Source organism: Ambystoma mexicanum, chromosome 2q, assembly GCF_040938575.1.
Source record: "Ambystoma mexicanum isolate Mex_15411 chromosome 2q, UKY_AmexF1_1, whole genome shotgun sequence".
Lineage (NCBI taxonomy): Eukaryota > Metazoa > Chordata > Amphibia > Caudata > Ambystomatidae > Ambystoma > Ambystoma mexicanum.
The window spans coordinates 553,717,402-553,741,061 of NC_090924.1; the positions used below are offsets into that span (position 1 = coordinate 553,717,402).

A 23,660-nucleotide genomic window follows, 5' to 3' on the forward strand; every position below is an offset into this window, starting at 1 on the left:
GACGTTGGATCTTCTTCAGGTATCCGACCTCTGGTCGCCCCAAGACAAGTTCCTTCACATAAATCATCTGGAGCTTTTGGCGATCTTCCTGGCGCTCAAGGCGTTCAGGCCGGTCATTGCCAACAAAGTGGTTCGTGTCTGCACGGACAATGTGGTGTCCATGTTTTACATCAACAAGCAGGGGGGCACCAAGTCTCCTCCTCTTGTGGATCTTGTCATTCAGATTTGGGAATGGGCGGTTCAGCATGGTGTCTGGCCGGTAGCAGTGCACATCCCGGGCCAGCTGAACGTCATGGCAGATGCCCTCAGCCGACGAACAATGGTTAGCTACGAGTGGGAATTGAAAGCGGAGGTCCTCCTACAGATATTCCTGTGTTAGGGCACTCCGGAAGTGGACCCCTTTGCAACATTGGCAAACAAGAAAACTTCCTCTGTATGCCTCCAGAAATGGGCTGGGAGCCTCCTCTCTGGGAGATGCTCTCGTGATTCCTTGGCACAACATGAGGGCCTATGCTTTTCTGCCCCTGCCTCCGATTCATCGGACGATATGCAAGCTGAGGAACACGGTGAACTGTTCTCTTCTGCTCATAGCTCTGTGGTGGCCGGCCAGGTTCTGGTTTTCAGAGCTTGAACATCTGTCGGTGTGTGCACCGATCAGGCATCCATTGGTTCCCGATCTGCTTCACCAGAGGGATCGTCAGCTGTGGCACCCCTCCCCACAATCGTTCTGCTTAGCGGCATGGTGCCTGAGTTCAGATCTTTAGAACATCTCAATCTGTCTGCTAACAACATGCGCATTATCCAGGCAGCCAGGAAGCCCTTGACGAGGTCTCAGTACAGAAGCAAATGGCTTCAGTTCTGTCACTGGTGCTTAGCCGAACAGCTGGACCCCAGGGTGGCTCGATTGACGTGGTGCTGTCCTTCGTCTCTCACCTGTGCGTTCTCAATGTCACTGGGCCTAGTAAAATCGCTGTTTTGTTCTCCCCTGTTCCCCTCCCTTGGCTTGTCGCGCTCTGTACGAGATTGATAGAAATAAAATATCAATATCAATACCTAGCAGAGTCGGGCATTCATGTCCTGTCATGCAGGACTTATCTTTCGACTGTGGCCACCTATCTATCCATGGACCAGTGCTCTTTTTCACTGTCAAATCCAGTGGTTAAGAGGCACTTGGCGGGTCTAATGTGTCTTTACCCTCCTGTTCGCAAACCGCACCCGACATGGGATCTGAATGTGGTCCTTACGGCCTTGTGCCATAAGCCTTTCGAACCAATGGCTACGGTAGATCTTGAGCACCTTTCGTGGAAGGTGTCTTTCTTGGTCGCCGTTACTTCGGCAAGGCATGTGAGTGAGCTCCAAGCTTTGTCAGTGGAGCATCCCTTCTTGGTTTTCCACAAGGATAAGATAAGGTTGTCCTAAGGACAAATCCTTCTTTCCTACCAAAGGCGGTTTCTGATTTCCATCTAAATCAGTCAATCTCTCTGCCTGTTTTCTTTCCAAACCCAGCTTCGGAAGCAGAGAGGGTTTTGCATTGCTTGAATGTTAGAAGAGCTCTTAAGTTCTGTCTGGACAGAACATCTGAATTTAGGAGTTCTTCTCAACTATTGGTGACCTTTGGTAATCCGCAGGGTAAGTGTCATGGGTATCAGGCAGGTAGTTGGGGCAAGCTGGGTGGAGGCTTGGCAGGCCTGGCATAGGCACACAAAGAACCCATAACAAATCCCTCCTTTCATTCCTTCCTAGTGTTTGTAGTAACTTCCTGGTTACCACTTCAGGAAGTGCATGATAACTCATGAGCTCTCTAGTGTTTGGGTGTGGCTGGCTATATAAGCCACACCCAAGATTCTTTCAGTGCTTTGTGTTGCTTACTGTGAGCTGTATCAGCAACACACTTCCCGTGCTCTGGATCAGCCAGCATTTGCTTACCTGCTCCGGATCATCCTGTTTCTGCTTACCTGCTCCAGATCATCCTGCTTCTGCTTACCCGCTCTGGATCATTCAGCTTCAGCTTACCTGGTTCTTACTCCACGCCGCAGCTATCTCCAGTCAAGAGGGGACTTCTACACGGCACCTGTAAGAAGAACAGCGTTAACACTCGCACATCAGTAACGCTACACGTACTCACCAAATCTTCCCGCGACACTGGACTCCAGGTTAGTTGCACGAGCGCACAAACCGCTGTAAGAAAGAAGAGACGTTATTCATTGCGCTCGCTCCAATAACGCGGACACTTATTTCACTGCGCTCGCTCTCTCTACTTGGTGCATATTTACCAAAAGCCTCTGTGCAAACTTACCTAACCACCAAGTCTCCAGTAGCGCTGAACCCGGACTCGAGGCGCTAATACCACATTATTTCCCCCGCAAGGGAAAGGGAGAGACATTACCAGGCGCGCTCGAATTGAAGGCGCTGCGCAAACCTACCAGCAGCTAGCTTCTACACGCAGGGCTACTCGCCCACAAAAATACCGGCAAACAAATACAATACGGACAATTTTGGACACTCAACATTCTCCGCAATGTTCACCTGTGGGAAGGACTTTCTAGCCAGTGGCGCCTTGAACTCTCGGCCTCGCTGTGAAGGCATAAAACAGCGTTTGGCATCTGAACTCAGCCTACAAACATTGGCACCAATCACATGAGTGAATCGCGCCCCTGCAAATGCAGAATGGAGTGCACACCCTACTAAAAGATCAAGGTATTCCTCCGGGTGAAACAGGGGAAGTGAAGACTCGGGGTCAAGGGAGGCTCGTCCATCGCTCCTGCAGAGACTGCAGAGACACAGGTGAGTGTGACAGAACACAAAGCCATCCTCAATACCTCTGCCCGAGCGATGTAAACCTCCGAGGTAGACCAGCTTTCCCTATTGTTAGGTGAACTACGGGCCGAGGTACATGCAGCACGCTCAGAGACAAATGCCTTAAGGTGCGAACTGGTAGTCAACAGGGACAAAACAGACGATTTGGCAAGACAGCTCCTACAGACCCAAGCTGGTCTAGCACCCCTACCAGGTGGAGTGCCACAGGGGCAGCCTACCGTGGCACCTGTAGCCACACCCGTTCAGGTATTGCTTCTAGGCAACATCCCTTTAGCACCCCCGGGAACGCTTCTCTGGGGATCTCAAGAAATTTGGAGCGTTCATGAATCAATGCCGGCTACATTTCATATGCAAACCAGACACCTTTCTGAATGACCAAGCTAAAGTAGCTTTTGTCCTCTCCTATTTAGGAGGGCACGCGGCAAATAGTCTGTCCCGTTAGTGCTTAGGGACGACCCTTTACTGAGAAATTTCCCAGGTTTTAAGCATGAACTGGAAAAACTATTTTCCCATCGGACTCGAGGTTAGGCCCTGGATGATGAGCTACTCTCTCTGCGACAGCGTGGTCAGGATCTAATCTCATGTGTCACCACATTCAATCGCTTAATAGCCGAATCAGTTTGGCCAGAGGAGAAACGATTAACGTTATTTTATCGAGGACTGAGAGGAGAATTAAAAGATGTCTTGGCGCAAGTAGTTAATCCTCCCGAAGATTGCAGTGAATACATCGACCTAACTATGCAACTAGACCACCGGTTACAGGATCGCAAGGCCGACCGAACTAGATCAGAGCATAGACCAGTGTATGTCCGACCAAAGTAAGCGTCCCATCGACAGGGCTCAGAAATACACTCAGAGCCCATGCAATTGGGTGTTCTCAGGGGACCACTCACCAAGGCGGAGAAAGAACGGAGGCGTCAGGAAAAACTTTGCTTATATTGCGGCCAATCTGGTCACTTCCTCCCGAACTGCACGATTAAACCCCCACGGAAGACAATGGGGGTACTAGATAACATAGGGGAAGACACAGGTGCGGTAGCGGAAAACTCCAACGCCCGGCAGATGTAGAGGTCGGTCTGTCGAGCCAGGAACGGAGCACTCGGATCTCACATTTCAGTATTCTTGTGGTTTTGGTAGACCCTTCACAGCCCACCCGGATACATGCCCTCAAGGCTTTCATAGACAGTGGGGCTATTGGGAACTACCTGGACATAAACGCAGCAAAGACCTTGGGATTAGCATTCCACCGTAAGGACACCACAGAAAGCGTGACAGCTGTGGATGGCACACAACTCCTTTCGGGACCAGTAACGCAGTGTACTTCCACCATCACCTTAATCTGCCAAGACGGCCACAGAGAAAGTATTAGATTCGAATTTATCGCTGCACCCCAATTCCAGCTGATTCTTGGGATACCGTGGCTCTTCAGGGTCTTCAGTTACTGCTAGGACAGGACACATTCACACTTCCTGTGGGCACCCCTATTGGGAAAATGTGTTTGCAGAAGACCTGAATGGATTGCCGCCCACCACTGTCACTACCTTGTTTTGGGGCACTGCATTTTGTCCCAGTAACGTTACTTTTTATTGTACCTGTGTCTGTACTGGTGCTTGATGTATGCTCACTGAACGGTGCGTTCACGCCATCTCCTCGCCTTGCACTTGTGCTTGTCCCTGGGCTTGTATAATTTGTGTCTGTATGGGCAGAAATGCAGTTGCTGATGTGGTATCACTTGCATATGTTGATGTGTCTACGTCTGCATATAAGCATGCTGTTGCTGCACTCCTTACTGCCCTGTTTGTGCAATTAGTGGGCATGTTCTGGCAAAATTACCAAAGTTGCTGCATGCAAAAAATTGACCTCCAAACCGTGGCCCACATACCCCTGTACCTTGGATAATATCTTCCCATCTTGTACTGTTGCATGTAGTTGTTTACTTCTCCCGTATATGAAAACCCAGGCTGTTGTGCGTTTGTAAATGCAGGTTGTTGTTGCATCTGCGCCATCCCCCACTGCTGATTATATGGTGCTTGCGTGTATCCTCCTTGCTGTGTTAACACAGCTACTGGGAGCCCCCCTTGTTGGGCGGGTGGGACAACAACTGGTCCCGTGAGCACTGCTCCTTGCATACTTATTTTAGCCTGTTTTTTCTACACTTATTTATTTTCCGCTTTTACTGCGTTGTCTGCAATCACTTTATCTTTCTCCTGTTTCCATTTACAATAGTTGCCTGTATCTCAGGCCATCCTTTCACTTCTATCCCAACAATTTTTTCGAGCGAAACCTGCACATCTGCAGGGAGTGCCCTCCCTACCATTTGATAAAGCAAAGGTATTTTGTTGTCTCAAGACTGTTTATTTTCCTGTGTCCACATCTCTTGTATGGACCGTATATACTCTGCGGGGTCCTCATCTGGCTTCTTCGTGCTAATATTGACCCCATATCTACATATAGCTCTCTCAAAGCTTTCCATATGTGTGCTCGATAATTGTTAAAGGGTGCCCTGTCATGTATGTTGCAGCTTAATTTTACCCCTGCATATCCTGCTTGTTGCCAAATTTTGTCACTTCGTTCCCCCACCAATACTGCCGGTAAGCTCTTAATATCTCCTATTGCCAGTGGAATCCTTGCTGTCTCCTCAAAAACATAAATCCACGTACTCCCGCCATTAGTGAAGGTAACTGTAGATTACATTATACTGGGCCATTGTCTGCCAAGCTACGTAATGCACTTCTCTTTTTGTTTTCTGCAAAAGGGGCATCTGCGTTCATGCTCTGGGTTAATTCCCTCGCTGTGATCTTTTCGCTATGGCCATTCTACTCTTCCTACTCCGAAGCCTCTTTCCCCAGTGCCCCGATGATTCCTCTCTTTCCCCATCTTCCCTTTTGTTTAGTCTCCTTGTCCTGCTCACATCTGTTAGATCGCATGTGTCAAATTAGTCATCCATATGGTCGCTATCACTGCTGCCCTCCCAATCTGATACAGTACGATCACTCTATGTTGTATCTAGTTCGCCGGCATCCAAGTCCTGGCCCCAGTTATCAATTTTAAATTGCATGTGCCCTGCTGTCTATCCCTGCCCGTCTGCTGTCTTTCCTAGTTCCTTCCCTTTTTTCTCTATCTTCCTTTCCATTGCTTTTTCTGCTTCCCTGAACACTGAGTCAAGTTGCTATTTTGTGCTCTTCTTAATCTCCACTAAGTATTTCTTTTTCTCCTTCTCATCCTTATTCTCAGATTTAGTTTCTCACTCATCTTTCTTTTTGTTTAAATGTTCCTTATCTTGATATGCTAGTCTAGGATTTGCATATCCTGCAGCTGGTTTCAACAGTGGGTCCATTGCATATGGAAGGGGTTGCGCACTCCCCTTCTCCTCCTCCCCTTCTCCCACTCCTTTTTAGTACAGCTTCCAGAGCCCTAAAATGTCCTGCCTCTTTTTGAGCTTGGCTCCTTCAAAGGTAGCCGACAAGTACATACTGTCGATAATACTCTTGTCGAAGTTCCCTCCCCGGGCAATTCCTTATAACACTTCCCAAACTGTATCGTTTACCCACTCAAAACGGTACTTCATTAATTTATCACAATATTGGGGCAACTTTTTACACTTAAGATTAAGGTGCATGCATGTAATCAAACAACTTGTTTTTTTTGGTGTTTTAAAAAAAACATTTCCCCTCCCGCTTTTACTTTTAACCCCTCCTAATTATTCTTCCCGTTACACCTACCCCAGCTCCTACTCGTACACAGCCTCTCTGTCATACTTACCCTTTTAACTCGTTCGCCTTAACTCGTTCACACAGGCATTCTCCACAGGCCCCGCCCTTTGACACTGCTCACACCCAATGACCTTCCCACAGGCCCGTCTTGTTAGTTTTGATTAGTACACAAATGGCCCTCTCCACAGGCCCACCACCTTAACAACAATGCCCTGTATACAGAGAGCGTGGCTGCTCCTCCCTTCGTTCCACTGCGCCCCCTGCACGTGCTGCACAGCTCTTTTGATATTTACACGTTAGTTCGGCTCTGGCCCTTCTGTAATTTCCACAGCCACAATGAACAGAAAACTGCGACAACTTACACCTTACCACGATAACCTGATGATACTCACAAAAACGCTAGCGCATATACTTCTTCCTGTTTTTTCTTCTCTCGTTCACACTCTTTTAACCCAAAAGAATATAAAAAACAATGCAACTATGTGCAACTGTTGTCTAACAAGGTCACCACTTACTACGCAACCCTCTACTCTAACGCAGATGTGCCACCACCCACTTGTTCCCTATCGGATTAATGGACCTAAAATCTAAGACTACTACAGCCAGTCGCCCTCCACCTCTTGAGGGTGCGTCCTATACACCATAAAAATAATCCCTCCCGCTCCCTGCGCGTTCGTGCTTGGGTACACTTGCGGATTCCTTTCAGGAGACTCTCTACTCCTCTTGACCTTGGCGTCTTCCTTTAAAGGCCAGCACCCCTTCAGAGCGAAGGTAGCGCTCTGACCAGGTAGACTTTTGGGAACTCGGCATCCACGTGCCTCCTCGATATTTGAGCTCTTAGTATGTTATTCACCGCTCCGTAGGCAGGTCAGGACGGTGGATAGATGTCCTTGGAGACGATATGTGTACAGGAATCGATATTCAGCCTCCAATTCCAGCTCCCCTGAGTACAAGACTCAGGCTTCCTCAAAGAGGGGCTCTTCTTTACAACGTACCTCTCTGCTGTTTCGATTGGAACAGGCAGAGGTGTCAGTTGAATAAAAGAGCGGGGAGAACACACACCACCAATACCAATGCTGCAAAGGAATACAAAGATATTAAACAGTGCTGAGAGAAACGATAAGCAATCAAGCAACAGTAGTGGATAGAAAATACCTAGGCAAGGATTGGAGTGGAGCTTTCCCCGGGATGGACCTACAAATAAAGAATTAAACCCAATGAGTGAAAATAGTCTAATGGACTCTTCCTATTGAGTATTTAACCAAAAACAACAGACCTGAATTGTGGGACTCTCAAGGGTTAACGAAGTCCAGGATTGGAGAAAATGACAGGATAAAATAATAAACAGGTAAGTTAGTACAGGGAATTAAACCCGGGCGGCACTAGGGTCGCGCTAGAGCCGGGTTAGTGCAGGATCAGGAAAGCGTCAATATGCACTTTGAAAATAAGTTCACTGAGTATTATAATCCAATAAATGTCCCAAAATCCAGTAGAGAGAAATACCCAACAGAGCAGTAGGTAATTGAGGTACAATAGTCAGAGATGGCGCTAGCAGAATTACCAATAAACAAATACAGCAGGTTACCTGAGAACACACACTTTCCAGATGAGGATTGGAGCAACTGAGGTGTTCCGGGTAGCCGCTAGCGGGTGAGCTGCAAGGGCAGCAGGAGCGGGGAAGAACAATCTAATAACATTCTGCGTCGAATACCAGGAGATCACGACAATGAGAAGGCAGTCCAGGTGCAGTCCGGGTCGATACCGTAGCGGTCTGTAAGAAGTGCCAATGGGGTAGAAGGCGTAACAATCCAAAGGTCAGGCGTGGGTCAGAACCAGGAGATCCAAGTCAGGAGTTCGTGACAAGGGTTTCACGAAGGAAAACGGATGTAACCGCAAATAGCAAGAAACACTAATTTGCAGCAACAAGCCCTCTGGAAGATGGCAGTTTTAAACCCGTATGGGGACGTGTCTTGCTGTACGTCCTCCACATACGAGACATGTCAGCTGACGCGGGTTCCGCCGTAGCTTATACAGGCGCCATGGCAACCTGTATCTGCTCCCCAAAGGAGCTTGTGAATGAGACGTACTCCGCAGGGAAGCCTTACTCTCCCGAAGTGTAACATAGTACTGGTCCACAAACGCTATCCTTAACATCTCTGGGAGTACGGGTGGAATCCCTCCCCCTGGTCGGGAAAGCTGATGGATCTGGCTGGGGCCTCCAAAAATGTTCAGGGGCTAGCCTTGGAACTCAGCAGTAAAAATTGCAAAAGGATTTGAAAAGGAGTGTACGCCAGGCAAGAAGTAACACAGTTTTATTCAGGGCCCAAGACGCAGCTGGGGCAGCAATAATTGAACTGCATGAAAAGGCGTTGTCAAAGAAACACCCCTAAATCAAAAGCTTTTAAAATCATCTAAACTAATTAACATCAATCACTTTGCAACATTAAAATGTCCCCCGGCAAGAAGCTAATTGGTGAAATCATATCATACCCCTATAGAAGGGTATACTATATTCGGGTCCTGCAAACCTTCTTGCACCACCCCTAGTTTCCCTCTTTGATGTCACAATCCCACCCCCCATTTCCACCATCATAGTGCCAATTCATTGAAACATTTGAGATGACTAGCTTATCTTTATTCATCTGTCCCAGTCATCTCATCTACATTCTCGTGAGAAAGTCTTCTACCATGACACTGTCAGAGCCTTGAACCAAGAACAAGTTAGCATGTTAATGTTGCACATTAGGAACTCTTTGACCTTCTTCCCAGGCAGAAATGTACTCTGGGGCAATTTGAAACTGCCATGGGCTTTCTGAAACAGTCAGTAGATCAGGCTTCGTAAATTAATATGGCGAATTATAAGTTGATTGTGCATTCATTGCCTTTCTGCTGCACCCATGAGCTCTGTTTTATGACCTCGAAAGTAACAAAGATTGGTCACTACCTACCGTGCGATCCTGGGATTTTGGGATTTGCAATGTGCTACCAGCCACTGCAGCTTCTAAGCAAATTAATGAAATAAGCACTTGTTTGTGAAAAGCATGTTTTGAGGCATATTTGCTGTGCCTCAGCCTAATGCTAAACCTTGTATACTTACCTGTGACTCATCCTTATTATCTGTTTCTTTAACAAAAATACTGTTATTTAGGATATTCTCCAGCCTAGTTCAAATTACTGTCTGGCTATCAAAGAAGCTCCTCTCCGTTCAGAGTGCTACTCCGGCAGCTGATAAGTTTGCGCCTTTTTACCCCATTCAACCTGCATTTTCACCGCAATGGGATGAGGAAGAGGACTATGGAGGAATACCATCGGAATGGTTAGGCATGTCCTGCTAATAGATTCAACTATAGTCAAGCAAAGGATTTACACCTGCAACCTGTTAAAGACCCACAGGCGTATACAATGGGAGACCAGCAGGAGAAAAGGAGAATCCCGCCTGGAGAGAGGGACGCGGATGGCAGAGCTGAAGCAGGTTGGAGAGGGGCCGGTGAAAAGGACGCTGTATGTTGCAGAAGGGTGAGAGAGACGCTTGGGCCTGAGCAGGCCACGAGAGGGTCGAGACACCTGCAGTCCCCTGTGCTGTGTGTCCACAGCCGGAGCTGTGGGACACTGAGGGCAACAGACTGCCGCAGGCCGCTGCAGCAAGGTTGGAAGGTAGCGAGCACTGCTCACCAAAGCTCCCGAAGAGCACAATCGGAGGAAGGAGATGCTGAACGTAAGAAAGAAGCCTCTCGGAGGGGCGGCCGTACACCGGTGAGTGTGAGAAAGGGAACACTTGTACTGGGAGGGAAAAGGGGCATTTGAAAATGCTGAATTAATTTAACTTATAATTAGTATGTTTGAAGACCGAATTGAGGAATTTTGGCTACTGAACAAGCTGCAAAGTACTTTCAAAAGTGCAACAAGAATTATTGAATACTGAACTGAAGAAAAGGTATGAAAAGTATATGAAAACACAGCCTGAATGAAAGTGAAGTGATGAGCACTTATGAACAAAAGGAAAGCAAGTAATAAGCCTTTATGGATAAGGTGAAAGCAAAGTGGTGGAAAAGAAGAGTGAGTTTTGTGAAATACATGTTGTGGCAAAGCCAAGAGACTGTCAAGGAGAAACGGAATTGAATGTTGTTTAATGAAAAAGGTTCATAGAAAGAAATCCTGTGTTGCCAAGAAAGTCCAAAGAGAACAAATCGGTATAAAAAAGTGCTGTGGGTTATCGGTTGCGTGACCTGTAATGGGTGGACTGTGTGGTCTGACAACTGCACCTAGACGGGGCGACCACTACTTGGAAAGAGCCAAGGAAAAGCCAAGATACAGAAGTTGTATTGTATAACAAGTGCTGAAGTGATTGAAGAAAAGAACAATCTATATGATCTATTGCAAAGCCTGGATTGTAACACAGTTAAACTGGAAATTGTTATTGAAAGCCAAGAGATTTTGAACTGATTGTAGTTTTGCAGCTGGAAGAGCTGACCTCTTGGGGAAAGAAACCCCAGGACTTTGTGAACTGTCTTGAATTCTTGGGGAAGGGAAACCTGAGGCCTTTTTTGAACTGTTTTGATCTTCGGGAAGGGGGAAGCTGGAAAACGAGCCAGGAGCTGGAAGAAGTTCTGAATTCGATTTGGAACAATGTTTCTTTTGTTGCTACACATTGTATATCTTTAGTTGTGAGGGCAAGTATAGGTTTTGTTTTGGACACTGACAGAATTTTGAGTTGGACTTAATGACACAGCCTATCCTTAGTTACTTTAGGTAGGGAAATCCCACCTTAGGATGGAGTAAGGCCTAACTTGCCGTATGCTGACATAAAAGAAAAATACATCATTTTTGGAAAAGTGAATCTGTAGTCTGTGTCTTACTTCATGATGCCTTCACAGTACCCTCCCCCAAGGAGTGCAGAATCACCTGCAACTTGTGGCACTCGAGAGGTTTTGGACTAAAGCGCCCACATTTCCCTCCCCATTTGATATGTTGCATAGGGCTAATTGGAATTGTATTAAAAGCATTTGGTGATCTAAACTCCCCTATGATCCCCCATTGACTATGATGCTACAAAGGAAAGGACTTTCACAGGTAAAAACAGCAGAGTACAGTGCAAAGTTCTACGCCCTCTCCATGCCCCCCCTGTCCATCAGAATGCGTTTTGCTTTTAGGTAAACTGGTGTTTGCGCTGCTAATGTGAGCAGGAGTAATGTGTGTCCAGTAGTTAACTGCATGAGTAACAGTTAATTTCATGCCATTGGCACACAATATAGGCAGAACTGCAAGGCGTCCCCACTGTACCAACAGCAAAATCTACATAAGTGCTGTGTACAGTATGACTTTGCCTTCGGTCGCACTGTAATAAAAAATAGCCGACACTTTGATTGGTCAAGTGAAGGCAGGAAGCATGCAGGCAGGAAGCAAGCAGTCTATCTTGAAAGAACCATGCCTTATTTAGCTCCACACCATAGATCGGTGCGTTTAGTTTCTCTTTAGGACTATTGGCGATGGGGGCGAAAAAGAAATAAATCAATCTAGATGTCAATTGCCAAAATAAAGTTTTCATATAGGGCCAAAGGGTTCATTGCATGTCGGACGATAATACAAATATTGATAGCAAGTACTGTAGTGCTGTTTTTAGTTTATACTTTTAGTGATACGAAGTTGGAAGGCTGGTATTCAATACTGTTTTGGTGGAGTTCAGTGTTCGGAAGATGGACAATTAATTTACATTCAGTGAGTAGGTATATGTGTATTTTTGTATGTATTGATGAAAATGATTGGCATGCCGATGTAGTACATTACCCACTGGCTCTATGTAGATATTAATCAGGATGGTTGACTAGTGGAATGCAGAGTGTTCCAGTAAATACCCATTATGAGTTAAAGCTGCCATGTTGAGTTAAAACAATGTGACGTTGATGCCTCTTCTCATCAGATCAAGTAAAGAGCATTGCTAATTTTATTTGTTTTTTTCAGATGAAGGAAAGTCCTTTGAAAACTGCAATTGAAATCATAACAAAATACTTCCTTGAATTTGGAAAAGCTGCGTTGTCAGGGGTACAGAGGTCATCAACATCTACGCCACAAAGAAAAGGACGTTTGCTAACCGAGCAAGAAAGATCTATGCTTAATATTTATGATATCTCGGACAGTGAAGAAGGTGGCAGCACAGCAGTGTCTGATACAAGCAAAACAGAGATATACAGGTACTTAATGTTCTATATTTTTATATTTATGTATTCATTGTGTTTTACACCATCATGTATGGTGCGGACGACTCGCCATGAAGCCACTCGTTTGCTATCGCAAACTGTGATGCCCAATGATCTCTTTTGATGTCTGGAAGGTCGATACCACCATCCCAAACTGAGCTATGCAAGGTAGACCTTGATATTCAGGGCTGAGAGTAGTCCTCTCAAAATCTGATTTAGTTGTTTATCAAATTCATGTTTGGGAATTGTGATTGGGGGTGTTTTGGATAACATAAGTATCTGGGGAGCCTCATCATTTTAAATAACGTGGCTCTTCCAGGTAAGGATAGGGACACATTTGACCAGAATTTCACATCTGTTTGAAATTATTTGTTCATTTGTGCAAGATTACGAGATAGGAAGTCTGCCAATCCCTTATCAATTTTAATACAGAGGTAGGAAAATGGAATCTGCAATCCTGCGGGACTATGTGTGGGCCCCCCTGTATTGGAAATCTGATTGATTTCTGCCAATTTATCTGAAGGCTACTATATCGCCTGAATTTTTGTATAGAGTTTCCATAATTTTAGAAGTTCCCCAAGATTGCAAAACCACCTGGTCTTCATGTCCTGTTGGCCATAGAAAACATCCCATGTAGGGGCCTCTCTGAGCTATACCTCCAAAGGTTCAATAGCCAAACTGAAAAACAACGGTGATGGGGGCATCCCTGGCATGTTCCCCTCGAAAGAGAAGTATCGACAGGGTGCCCCATCAACTGTCACTGAAGCAATCGGTGTTTTGTATAGTTTATCTTAGATATGTTATTGCGTTTTCTATAGCACAGAGCCAGGTCTTCACAACATGGGTCAAAAGAGAAAATCAAAATAACAAGTCAACGACAAACACAGGCGATACATACATCCAATCATCTCAGTAAAAATGTGGCATTAATAACAGATAGTTTGTTTTAACCTGTAGTTTCCAATTTGTTTCATATTGTCTCACATTTCTGAGGACAACCATGTGTTCTATACACTCTCCTCTAGCATTGTGTAATAATCTACATCAGTTTTCCCTTTGGAGAAGGTATCTATTGAAGTAGTTATCTCGCCAGCTACCCAATAGTAACAATTTGGGGTCATTAGGTACTACACTGCCCATAGCTAAAGGTAGAGGTGTCCGTATTGTCTTCCAAAACATTTGGATCTTATCCCATTGCCAAAGTATGTGAAAAAAGGTGATGCTGCTAATCTTACAATTGGCACTATCAAGATTTTGGGAGCTACTGCCCTTGAGCATGTCTATCAAATAGTAAACCCTATGAAGTATTTGAAGTATTTTTAGCTGAACTAAACAGAATTAGGATGAAATGCCCACTTCGAGGGTACATTAAGGCTTCTGTCCATTCCTCCAAATCGTAGGGAGAGGGAAGAACCCTCTATCCGATCTAGATTTCACTTTTAGTAGGGAAGCAGGAGTAAACGAGAAAATAGCTTGGTATGATGTTGAGGTGGATTTCTTTAAGACATTTTTGGTAATTAGATTGGCTTCCAACAAATGTCATGAAAATTCCAAAACTAGTGCTCAGATGAAGGTAGACAACATGATTGTCCTAGTGGAAAGTCCAGTCGAGGCGAGGGCCCCACTAATAGAGCTGAATGGTAAGTACTCTGCTTTCTCAGACTACAGCATGAACTGGGGAAAATCCAAAGGTGTGTTTTAGATTCCACATTAAAAACTGCACCCTAAAGTGGCCAGGTGAAGAGCTCACGTACTTGGGGAGTAAAGCAGATCTATGATCTGAGGTGGCTACTGCCCACCGACATTTCAATAGTGTTTGGCAAGATTTAAAAAAAATATATATATTTATTAATTTAATCCAAAGAAACAACACAATAACTTGGAATGGGGATATAATATATTCAAATTAGACTTTAACTCTTGAGGCCTTACCAATGTCTACCGTTTTCAGATCCTATTACTCTCTTCTACTTCATAACACATATATGGATTTCTTTGATGTGGTTTCTCTCAGAATCTCTATCCTTCCGCCAATTATACTCATATCTGTATTACCTGCGAGAAACTCTATGTACTCTTTTGCTCCTGGCGTGAAAATAATCTGAACACCTACTCTGTATTTATTTCGCAGTGGTTGGTCATCTGGTGATGGTGCAAGCTCATTTAACAATCATTGCATCAAAGCGGTCTCTTTTTCCTTTTCTGTGAGCACCCATCGCTGGACATCCGTGAGCCATTGCTCGATTGATGGGCCCTTCAGGCACTTCCAGGAGATGTCCATTCTCCTTTTTGCTAATAAAATAAAACCTGTTGTTATTCTCTTCATATGTTTTCCCTTTCTGCCACCCGGTAACATCCCCAGTAGACGTATGTGTGGATTATATTCTAGGGATTCTTGAGTCAATGTGTTATTTCTAACTATAATGTTAGCCCAATAGTCTTTGATCACAGGGCATTTCCATACCCTATTCCAGAATTCTACACTTCCTTGTTGAGCTATAGGGCAATTGTGAAGTATAGCAGAGTTGAATGTAGGTAGTTTTGTGAGTGTCGTAGAAACTATGTTTAATATGTTAAGCAGTCCCAGCACCTTATTCTCTTCCCCTTGGTTCGGGAAGTCTGGCCATTTTTCTTTTAATGCATGTATTATTCTGGAATACGTTATGAACTGGCACATGTGTATCCCAAATGTTTCTCTTAATTCCTGGAATGTCAAGAGCTTTCCTGAGCAATACAGATCTCCAATCAGTACTACACTCTTGTCCTCCCAGTACATTTTATTCTGTGCTAAATGTCCTCCATTGTCTCAGTATATAGCTGTCAGGAGCATCTGGGGGGAGTAGGGTTCTTTTTTTAGTATCACCTTGGTTCTGGTCCATATCCTTGTACCTAACTGCAGGAAAACCGGGGGGTACTTAATCCCTTTCGTTCTGAGTCACAACACCTCCTTTAGGAACAGCGGGGCTATGCCTGGGCTCATCGAGGCATATTTGCCTGTTTCTAAATCAGCTAGCCACCCTGCCACATGCTGAAGTTGTCCTGCCAAGTAATAGAGTTCAAAGTGCAGGAGGCACAGCCCTCCCTCCGCGTATTCCCTTTATGTTATGGGCGATCCTTCTTCTGACGCTTCCCCATATGAAGCTACCTATCATTGAAGTTATGTCCTTAAAGAAGGCCCTGGATATGAGGTAAGAAATATTCACAAAAAGCTACAGCAGGCGGGGGAGGGCTACCCTCTTTAAGAGTGCTATGGTGCCAATCACTGAGATGGGACAAATTTCCCCAAATATTGATAGAGACTTCTAATCCAGATTTCATCTTCAGTGTATTATGTTGGTGTGTATCCTTTGAGTCATGATGAATATCCACGCCTAGATACCTTAAGGTATGGACCTTCCATTTTAGTCCCAGGCTTGGGGGGGAGCCCTCATCTACCCCCATCCATCCCTCTAGTGGGAATAGGCAGGATTTTGTCTTGCTAATCGAGATCCCTGACAGTGCTGGAAAATTCTCCAGCACCTCGATACGACTCCAAGTTGTCCTCAGGACGTGTTTTATCTATAACAGCGTATCATCCGCATATAGGGATATCACGTGATCTACCCCATCTACATAAAGTCCTGTGCCTTTGAATGCTTTCCTCATGAATATTGCTAGGGGTTCTAGTGCCAGAATGTACAGAAAGAGGGATAAAGGACAACCCTGTTGTGTGCCTCTGTGGATTGTGAACTGTTCCGATATCTATCTACCAGTGTTTACTCTCAGTCTGGCTAGAGTAGAGCATTTGGACCCACCTCAGGAAGTTGTCCCCCATGCCGAAACTTCTCAGAGATGCAAATAGCAACTCCCACCTGACCGAGTCAAACGATTTGATGGCATCTAGCGCCATGACTGCGCAGCCCTCTGGCCATTTCTGTGTTCTGTTTATTACGGTGTGTACCCTTCTCAGCTTTTCTGTTGCTGTGTCTGGGACATAGCCCGTTTGGTCTGGGTGTATTAATGTTGTATTCACTCTTTATAGTCTGTCGGCCAACATTGCTGTGAGGATTTTGGTGTCTCGATTAATTAATATCATCGGCCTGTAGGATTCACAACATTTCCCTTCCTTACCTGGCTTCATAATCGGGAGTATGATAGATTCTTCCATGCTGGTGGGTAGTTTCCCATTCTCGTATGCCTCTTCAAGGGTCAGGAGTAATTTTGGGGCCTCTGCATCTGCAAATTCCCTTTAAAACTCTGCTGGGAGGCCAATTCCCCCCCAGAGTTTTCCTGTGGGGAGCATGGCTATCTCATCCCTCAACTCTTCTACTGTGAGTGGCACGTCCACCAGTTGCTTCTGCTTCGCGTTCAGTGTGGGCAAGCCAATATCTGTCAGGGTCTCTGCTATTTCCCTCCCTTTGCTGACTCACAAGTCCTGATACAGATTTCTGTAAAAGGACCGTAAGGTCCCATTAATTTCTTTTTGCGACCTCCAACTTTCACTGCATTCATCTGTTATCTCAACAAGCCCTTCCGTAGTCCCTGTGCTTCTGGTTAACCAAGCCAGCAACCTAGCTGGTTTATCCCCTTGCCCGTGTTATTTCTTTCGTAGCTGTATCGCCCCAATCTTTCCCAGTGCTCGAGTCGGTCCTTTCTGAGTACAATAAGTCCCCCTTCTGATTCTACCGTCTTGGTCCTAGATCCCTCTATCCTCTTAATCTTAGCCTCAGTGTCTGCCAGTTTTTGTTCTAATAATTCCGGACCCCTCCTGTCCTGGCTATGGCTGCGCCCCTTATCACCACCTTGTTGGCGTCCCATACAGTCTGCATACCTTTGACACTATCAATATTAAAGCTGAAATACTGTTCTATTTGCCGACCCAGTTCTTCCCCAAAGGGACTGTCTCGTAGGGTTTCTAATCAAATTTCCACGGGGGCGTCGGGGCGAGATGGTTGCTAAGTATCCACTCAACTACTAGGTAAGTAGTCTGAGAATGTTCTCCCCTCATAGGAGTCCCCCAACTGGTCTATCCCTGTGAGAATGTAATCTTTTCTTCTATATATTTTATGCACACTAAAATAAAATGAGAATTCTCTATTCGGTCCATTCACCCATCTCCAGATCTCATGCAGTTGTAATTCGTCCATCAGTGTTCTCAGGACCTTAGTCGGGGGGGGGGGGGGGGTTGGGGATAGAGCCTTATTGTCTGGCCTGTCTAACTCCGGGTCCAATGTGTAATTGAAATCTCCTCCCCAGATCCATGTCATACCTCTAAAGGGGTTCAATAATTTGGGCTCCTGGTTGGGAGCCTATTCTACCCAGGAGGGTTACTTTAAAAAAAAACTTTCTTTATTGATTTTTTCCAACAAAACAAACAAACCATGAGACCGAGCACCGGTCGTACTGTGAAAACTGCAGCCTTCCCACCCTCTCCTCCCCTCCTCCCCCCCCCGCCCATCTTGTTGAAAAGAGTCATTGTGCTAAAGGTTGTCATCTAGGTGGCGCCGCTACTGGGGCTTCGGCGTTGTGTGTCGGGCTGGTATTTGAGTCCTGCGTTGTTTCCGATTGTTGTGAGACAGCAGCGTCGGTCGTTGAAAGCAGGTATGTGATGTACGGCCCCCATATGTCGGGAGGGCGTGCATGTAATGGCAAAGTCTTGGTGAAATCAGTTTCTACATCTACAAAAAGTTACGTCTTTCAGCCAGTGCTGTAAGTTTGGAGGGGGTCCTCTACCCCATGTGTAGGCGATTCTTCTTCGCGGCAGGATCAACAGTAGATCTGTCAGCCTTCTAACTGAACTCGGTAGCGATTGAGTCAGGACTAGTAGCACTGTTTTTTGCTCGGGGACAAGCTCTGTTTCGATTATTGCTGAGATTTTTTCGAGTACTGCTCTCCAGAAGGTGGCCACTGGAGGACAGGACCATGCCAGGTGAAGGAAGTCAGCTGTGGGTGCCCCAAATCGGTTGCATTCTGCTGAGATAGTCCCTTTGGGAATGCAGTTTCGCCGGTGTGTGGTATGTTTGGTGGAGAAAGTTAAAGTGGATCAGTTTGAACCTTGCGTTGATCGCTACTCTGAGTGAGTTTTAGGATGTAGGCCCATTCTTCATCTGGAATCGCGCTGTCTAGTGTTTTTTCCCATCTCCTTTTGGCTCTTGCGCGGGGTGGGTTCGCTGCGTCGAATAGGCCTTTGTAGATGTTAGTTACCAGGCGCCCCACTCCCTGGGCTTGGATTGCGTAGTGGAGTAGTGGCCAGATTGGTGGTTGTTGCGGGAAACTCGGGATTACTGCCTGAAGCGAGTGTCGTAGTCTGTAGTATATGAACGTGTCGAGGGCATTGTTGCCTCCTCTTTCTCGAGCTTGTTGTGCCGTCATGAAGGTCCCTGCTGGAAAGAGGTCGTCCATGGAGTGCACCTGTAGCTTTTCTTTCCAAAGCAGGAAGACTTTTTCGGTTGTGATGGGAATTCCGGGAATGTGCTCAACTGGCAGAAGAGGGGAGTATCTGGCCGTGATGTCATTTTCCTTGGCAATTTTCCTCCAGATTGAATATCTGGTGGCAACTGGATTAATTCCAGATTGAGTGACTGGGAACTGCCCAGAGATTATGGATTGGAGGTGGTGCGGCATCGCCAGTGCTCTCTCTATCTGGACATGCGGTCTTATGAACTGCGTTGCGTACCAATGGCTGAGGTATTGGGCCTGGGCTGCCCAATAGTAGCGCTCCAGGTCTGGGAGGGCCAGTCCACCTTGCCGTGTCGGTAGGGTTAGTGTGGAGTAGGCGACCCTTGCTACCATGCCGGCCCAGACAAGATAAAGGACCATACTCTTTATGCGTTGAACAAGTTTCTGTGTGAGGAACAGAGGGATGTTTGAGAAGAGGTACAGCAGTTTTGATAAGATGATCATCTTTACAATTGATACCCTGCCCCAGAGGTTGAGTGGTAGGGACTTCCACCTCTCGATCTTGGCTTGGAGGATGTCTATGGTGGTTTCGTAATTGTCATGAATGATCTCCTCTCTCAGAGGGGACTTGTAGATGCCGAGATACCTTACATGTGTGTGTTGCCACTGGAAGCCAAAGTCGTCAGCAAATTCAGCGGTGGCGGCGGTGAGTGGAAAGATGACTGATTTGCTGTTATTGATTTTGAGCCCTGAGAAGCGACCAAACTGTATTACTGCTCTCATTGCTGGGTTTAGATTCTCATCTGCATTCTGTAGAAACATGGCTATGTCGTCTGCGTAAAGTGAGATGACCATCTTGTGTGGGCCGAAAGAGAAGGTGTCGTATACGCATTTCGGAAGCTAGGGGCTCCATTACTAAAGCGAACAGAAGTGCAGAGAGTGGACATCCCTGTCTTGTTCCTCTTCTCAAGTGGATATCGGCAGAGCAGTGGCTGCCTAACATGATGTTGGAGATTGGTTTTTTGTAGAGTAGGGAGATCATTTGCAAAAAACGCTTACCCAGCCCCATCCTTTCCAGAACTGTGAACAGAAAGGGCCATTCGACCGAGTCGAAAGCCTTCTCGGCATCTAATAGTACTGCCACGGCCTGACAGTCCGGTTCTAAGGCTTCCATTGCTCCGAACATCCTTCTTATCCCGTATGATGTGTTCCTCCCAGGGATGAAGCCCGCCTGGTCAGCCAGCACCATGGCGGGCATGAGGGGCAACAACCTCCTGGTTAGGACTTTTGCAAAAGATTTTGTTGTCCAAATTTATTAGCGAGATTGGCCTGTATGAGCCGCATTCCATTGGATCTTTGCCGGGCTTGTGCATGAGGATTATGTTGGCCCTGTATAATGTTGGTGGTAGCTGGTCGTTGGTCAGGGCCTCGTCGTAGACCTGGAGGAGTAGCAGGGCAAGGAGGTCTGCGAAGTGTTTATAGAATTCGCCAGACAGGCCACCGGGACCTGGTGCTTTAAAATTGGGTAATTCCTTGATGACCTCGAGGAACTCCTCAATGGTAATAGGGGCGTTTAATGGTTCTCTGAGCTCTGGGTCGACCCAGTAAAGTTCTATTTCATCTAGGTATCGTGTCAGCTCTGTTTGGTCGGCGGAGTAGTTTGAGTCGTACAGGTCCTAGTAGAATCTGCAAAACCTTTCAACGATGTCAATTGTCGAATGACGGTGTTGCCTGTTGGGTCTCTCACTGAATCGATCGCTGTGGGTTTTCTATTGCAGCTATGAGCCTCGCGAGGAGAGCTCTGGTTTGCTGCCCCTCACCGTATTGCCGAATTTTACGGTGTCTGCCTAGACATTTTATTTCTCTTTCAGCTGCGTCTCGGAACACTTCTAATTCTTTCTTAATTGCTGCTAGCGATTGTGGAGTATTGTTTGTCGGGAGAGCGCCTTCAAGGTCCTTGAGTTTTGTTTCGCTGGTGTTCAACTCCCTTTGCAGTAGTTTTAATATTCTGCATTCTTTCGTCATGCAGACCCCTCTGGTAAAACATTTTAGAGTCTCCCACAGAATCCCGGCTGAGTGCACCATCCCTAGGTTGGAGTCGAGGAAATGTTCTAGTTCACTTCGGAGTTCTTCCGCAAAGATTGTGTCTTGCAGCGCTCGTGGCTTGAATCTCCAATGAGGTCGAGGTTTGGTTGCTTGCGTGGTGTTGCAGACTTGAGACAACATGGAGTGGTCTGACAGGGTTCTCGCTAGGATGCGGCAATCGTCCCATTGTAGGTGGCTATGGCAGGACACAAGGAGATAGTCTATTCTCAAACTGGTTCTGTGAACCCAGGAGTGGAAGGTGAAGTCGCTGGTGTTTGGGTTCTGGTGTTTCCAAATGTCAATGAGGTCGTAGGCTTTGCAGATTTGAGTGATTTGTAGGGACGTCTTGGATGGGGTCGCTGTTAGGTTATGCGATTTATCTTTAGCTGGGTTCAGGGTTGTGTTGAAGTCGCCACCCCATATGATAGTGGACCGACTGACCGTGCTCAGTTGGGTCATTACCCAGTCGAAGTTGTTGGGACCGTCGATGTTCGGGCCATATGAATTCACTAAGGTGATTTCTTCTCCGTCAATCGTTCCATGTATCATGAGCGACCTGCCTTCTGTGTCCTTTTTTTGAGCGATTAGTTTGAAATTGATTGCCTTGTTGATTATTATGGCCACTCCCCTGGCGTAGGACGAAAAGGAGGCGAAGTAGCAGTGACATCCCCAGTCTTTGGCCCAGGGGTGTCCGGATGTTGGACGTAGATATGTTTCTTGGATGAACGCTATGTCGATTTTGTGCCGGCGTAGGTATTGAGTCATCTTCCTCACTTTCGCTAGTTGATTCCCACCTTTAATGTTCCATGTAGCTACGGTGAAGGCGCCATGTTTATAATTCTTTGTTCGTGCGGATCATGGCATTTAGCTACTAACGGGCGGTGGTGGTGGGCCCTGTCGGGTTGATTTTGTTTGTGGTGTGCTCTTCTCCTGAGTGGAGCATATGGGGTGTCCTGGGTGCTGTACAACTTGTTAACCCCCAACTTGTGTGATTTTCCCTCCCATTTTTCGCGAGCAACCCCCAACTGGCTCGTCGTGGATCCCCTTTCTTTTAACCTGTAACTTGAAAACTTGAACATTGCTGTGGTAGGGGCGCTTGGATCTTCCCAAGTCGCGCGGCCTTGAGGGTGTTGCCTCTATTTCGTGTTCCGGCAGCATTGATTGTCGTAGTGCACCACGTTCTTTTGCTTCAGTCCATCTATGGTGGATTCCTCTGGGCCCTTTCTCTTTGAGCTCGTGCTTGGTTATTCTATGGTGGTCGGCAGCCTGCCCGGTCCAGGTACACATTTGCCTCTTAAGGTGTTTGGAAAAACTGGGTTCTTCCCTGGTGTGGTATTCTCAGTCGGGCTGGGAACAGCATCGAGTATGGGATCTGGTTCGTGCGGAGTCTTAAACACAACAAAGTGTACAATATACACACATCCTTGTATAGAACTCACAAGCGCCTTCAATGCATTCAAGACTCAATGTTTACTGAATGTGTACACTTAAATAAAGCCAGGTACTTATTCTACAGACTTCTCCGCAGTGCAACCACACACTAAATGTTGGGGCTTGTGTGTCTACACTCACGTGCCACACGTCAAAATGACACATTTTAAAGGAGACCACGTGCATAAATCAGGAATGGATATTCAGTCAAAACTATAATTACTTTGACTGATGGAGTCCTGCCCCCAGTGCTGAAAGATGGACCAGTGTGACATTTCCTGGATCCTCTACCATTTCTAGAAATTCCTCATCAGTTTTTCTTGTTTGATCTTACATACATTGCCAGACACGATCCGTTGCCATAGCAACCATATACAAACATGGGGCACCTAAATTACCCATTCATAATCCCTTAGCTATGGATGGCAATGTAAATACTTTCATTCTTAGTTTCGAGCGATTAATAACATATTTTCGCTCGTTTTCTTATCGCCGGCACATGATCCCCATCCAAGATGGCCGCCGTATAAAAGATCACGGAGACCTAGCAACAGCGTTACTAACGCCGCAGCCAGGTCTCCGTGAGCCATTCAATGACTGTGTTCTGAGGCCCCTCACATGCTCCAGTGGCAGACGGCTCTGCAGAAAGACAGGTACCGCTGCTCGCCGTGCTCCCTGCACACATTCAAAACTAGTAATAGTAATCGGCTGCCCTCGCTCCCTTTAGGTTTCTCCTGCGGGGCCACCAGAGAAAAAAAGCAACTAAGCTGACTATAGAGCGAATTTTCACCTCCATTTGAGAGGTAAGATTTCTTTTAGGGAATTAGTGCCTGTTTTGAGTTGATCACTTCCAAGATGACACCAACACTAATTAGAAACCCTGTTTTTTCTGTTTTTCAAAAACAGGATCATACAGAGACCAGCCCTTGTGGCCAGTATATCTTCTAAATAACAGCACCTGTGGAATTAATATACCCATAGGTAAGCTGTGTGTGTTTTCAATACTACACAGTACTTGATTCAGTCTTTTCTAAATAATTGG

At 46.2% G+C, this 23,660-nt stretch overlaps 1 protein-coding gene across 1 annotated transcript in view; it reads left to right on the forward strand.

Moving 5' to 3' along the window:
- Positions 1 to 23,660, forward strand: part of MINDY4 (MINDY lysine 48 deubiquitinase 4) — a 1,976,984-nt gene that overhangs the window by 195,669 nt on the left and 1,757,655 nt on the right. Inside the window, exon 3 of the mRNA XM_069647706.1 lies at positions 12,489 to 12,718. Within this exon, the coding sequence (XP_069503807.1) occupies positions 12,489 to 12,718 (230 nt within the window). The remainder of the gene's footprint in view (positions 1 to 12,488; positions 12,719 to 23,660) is intronic.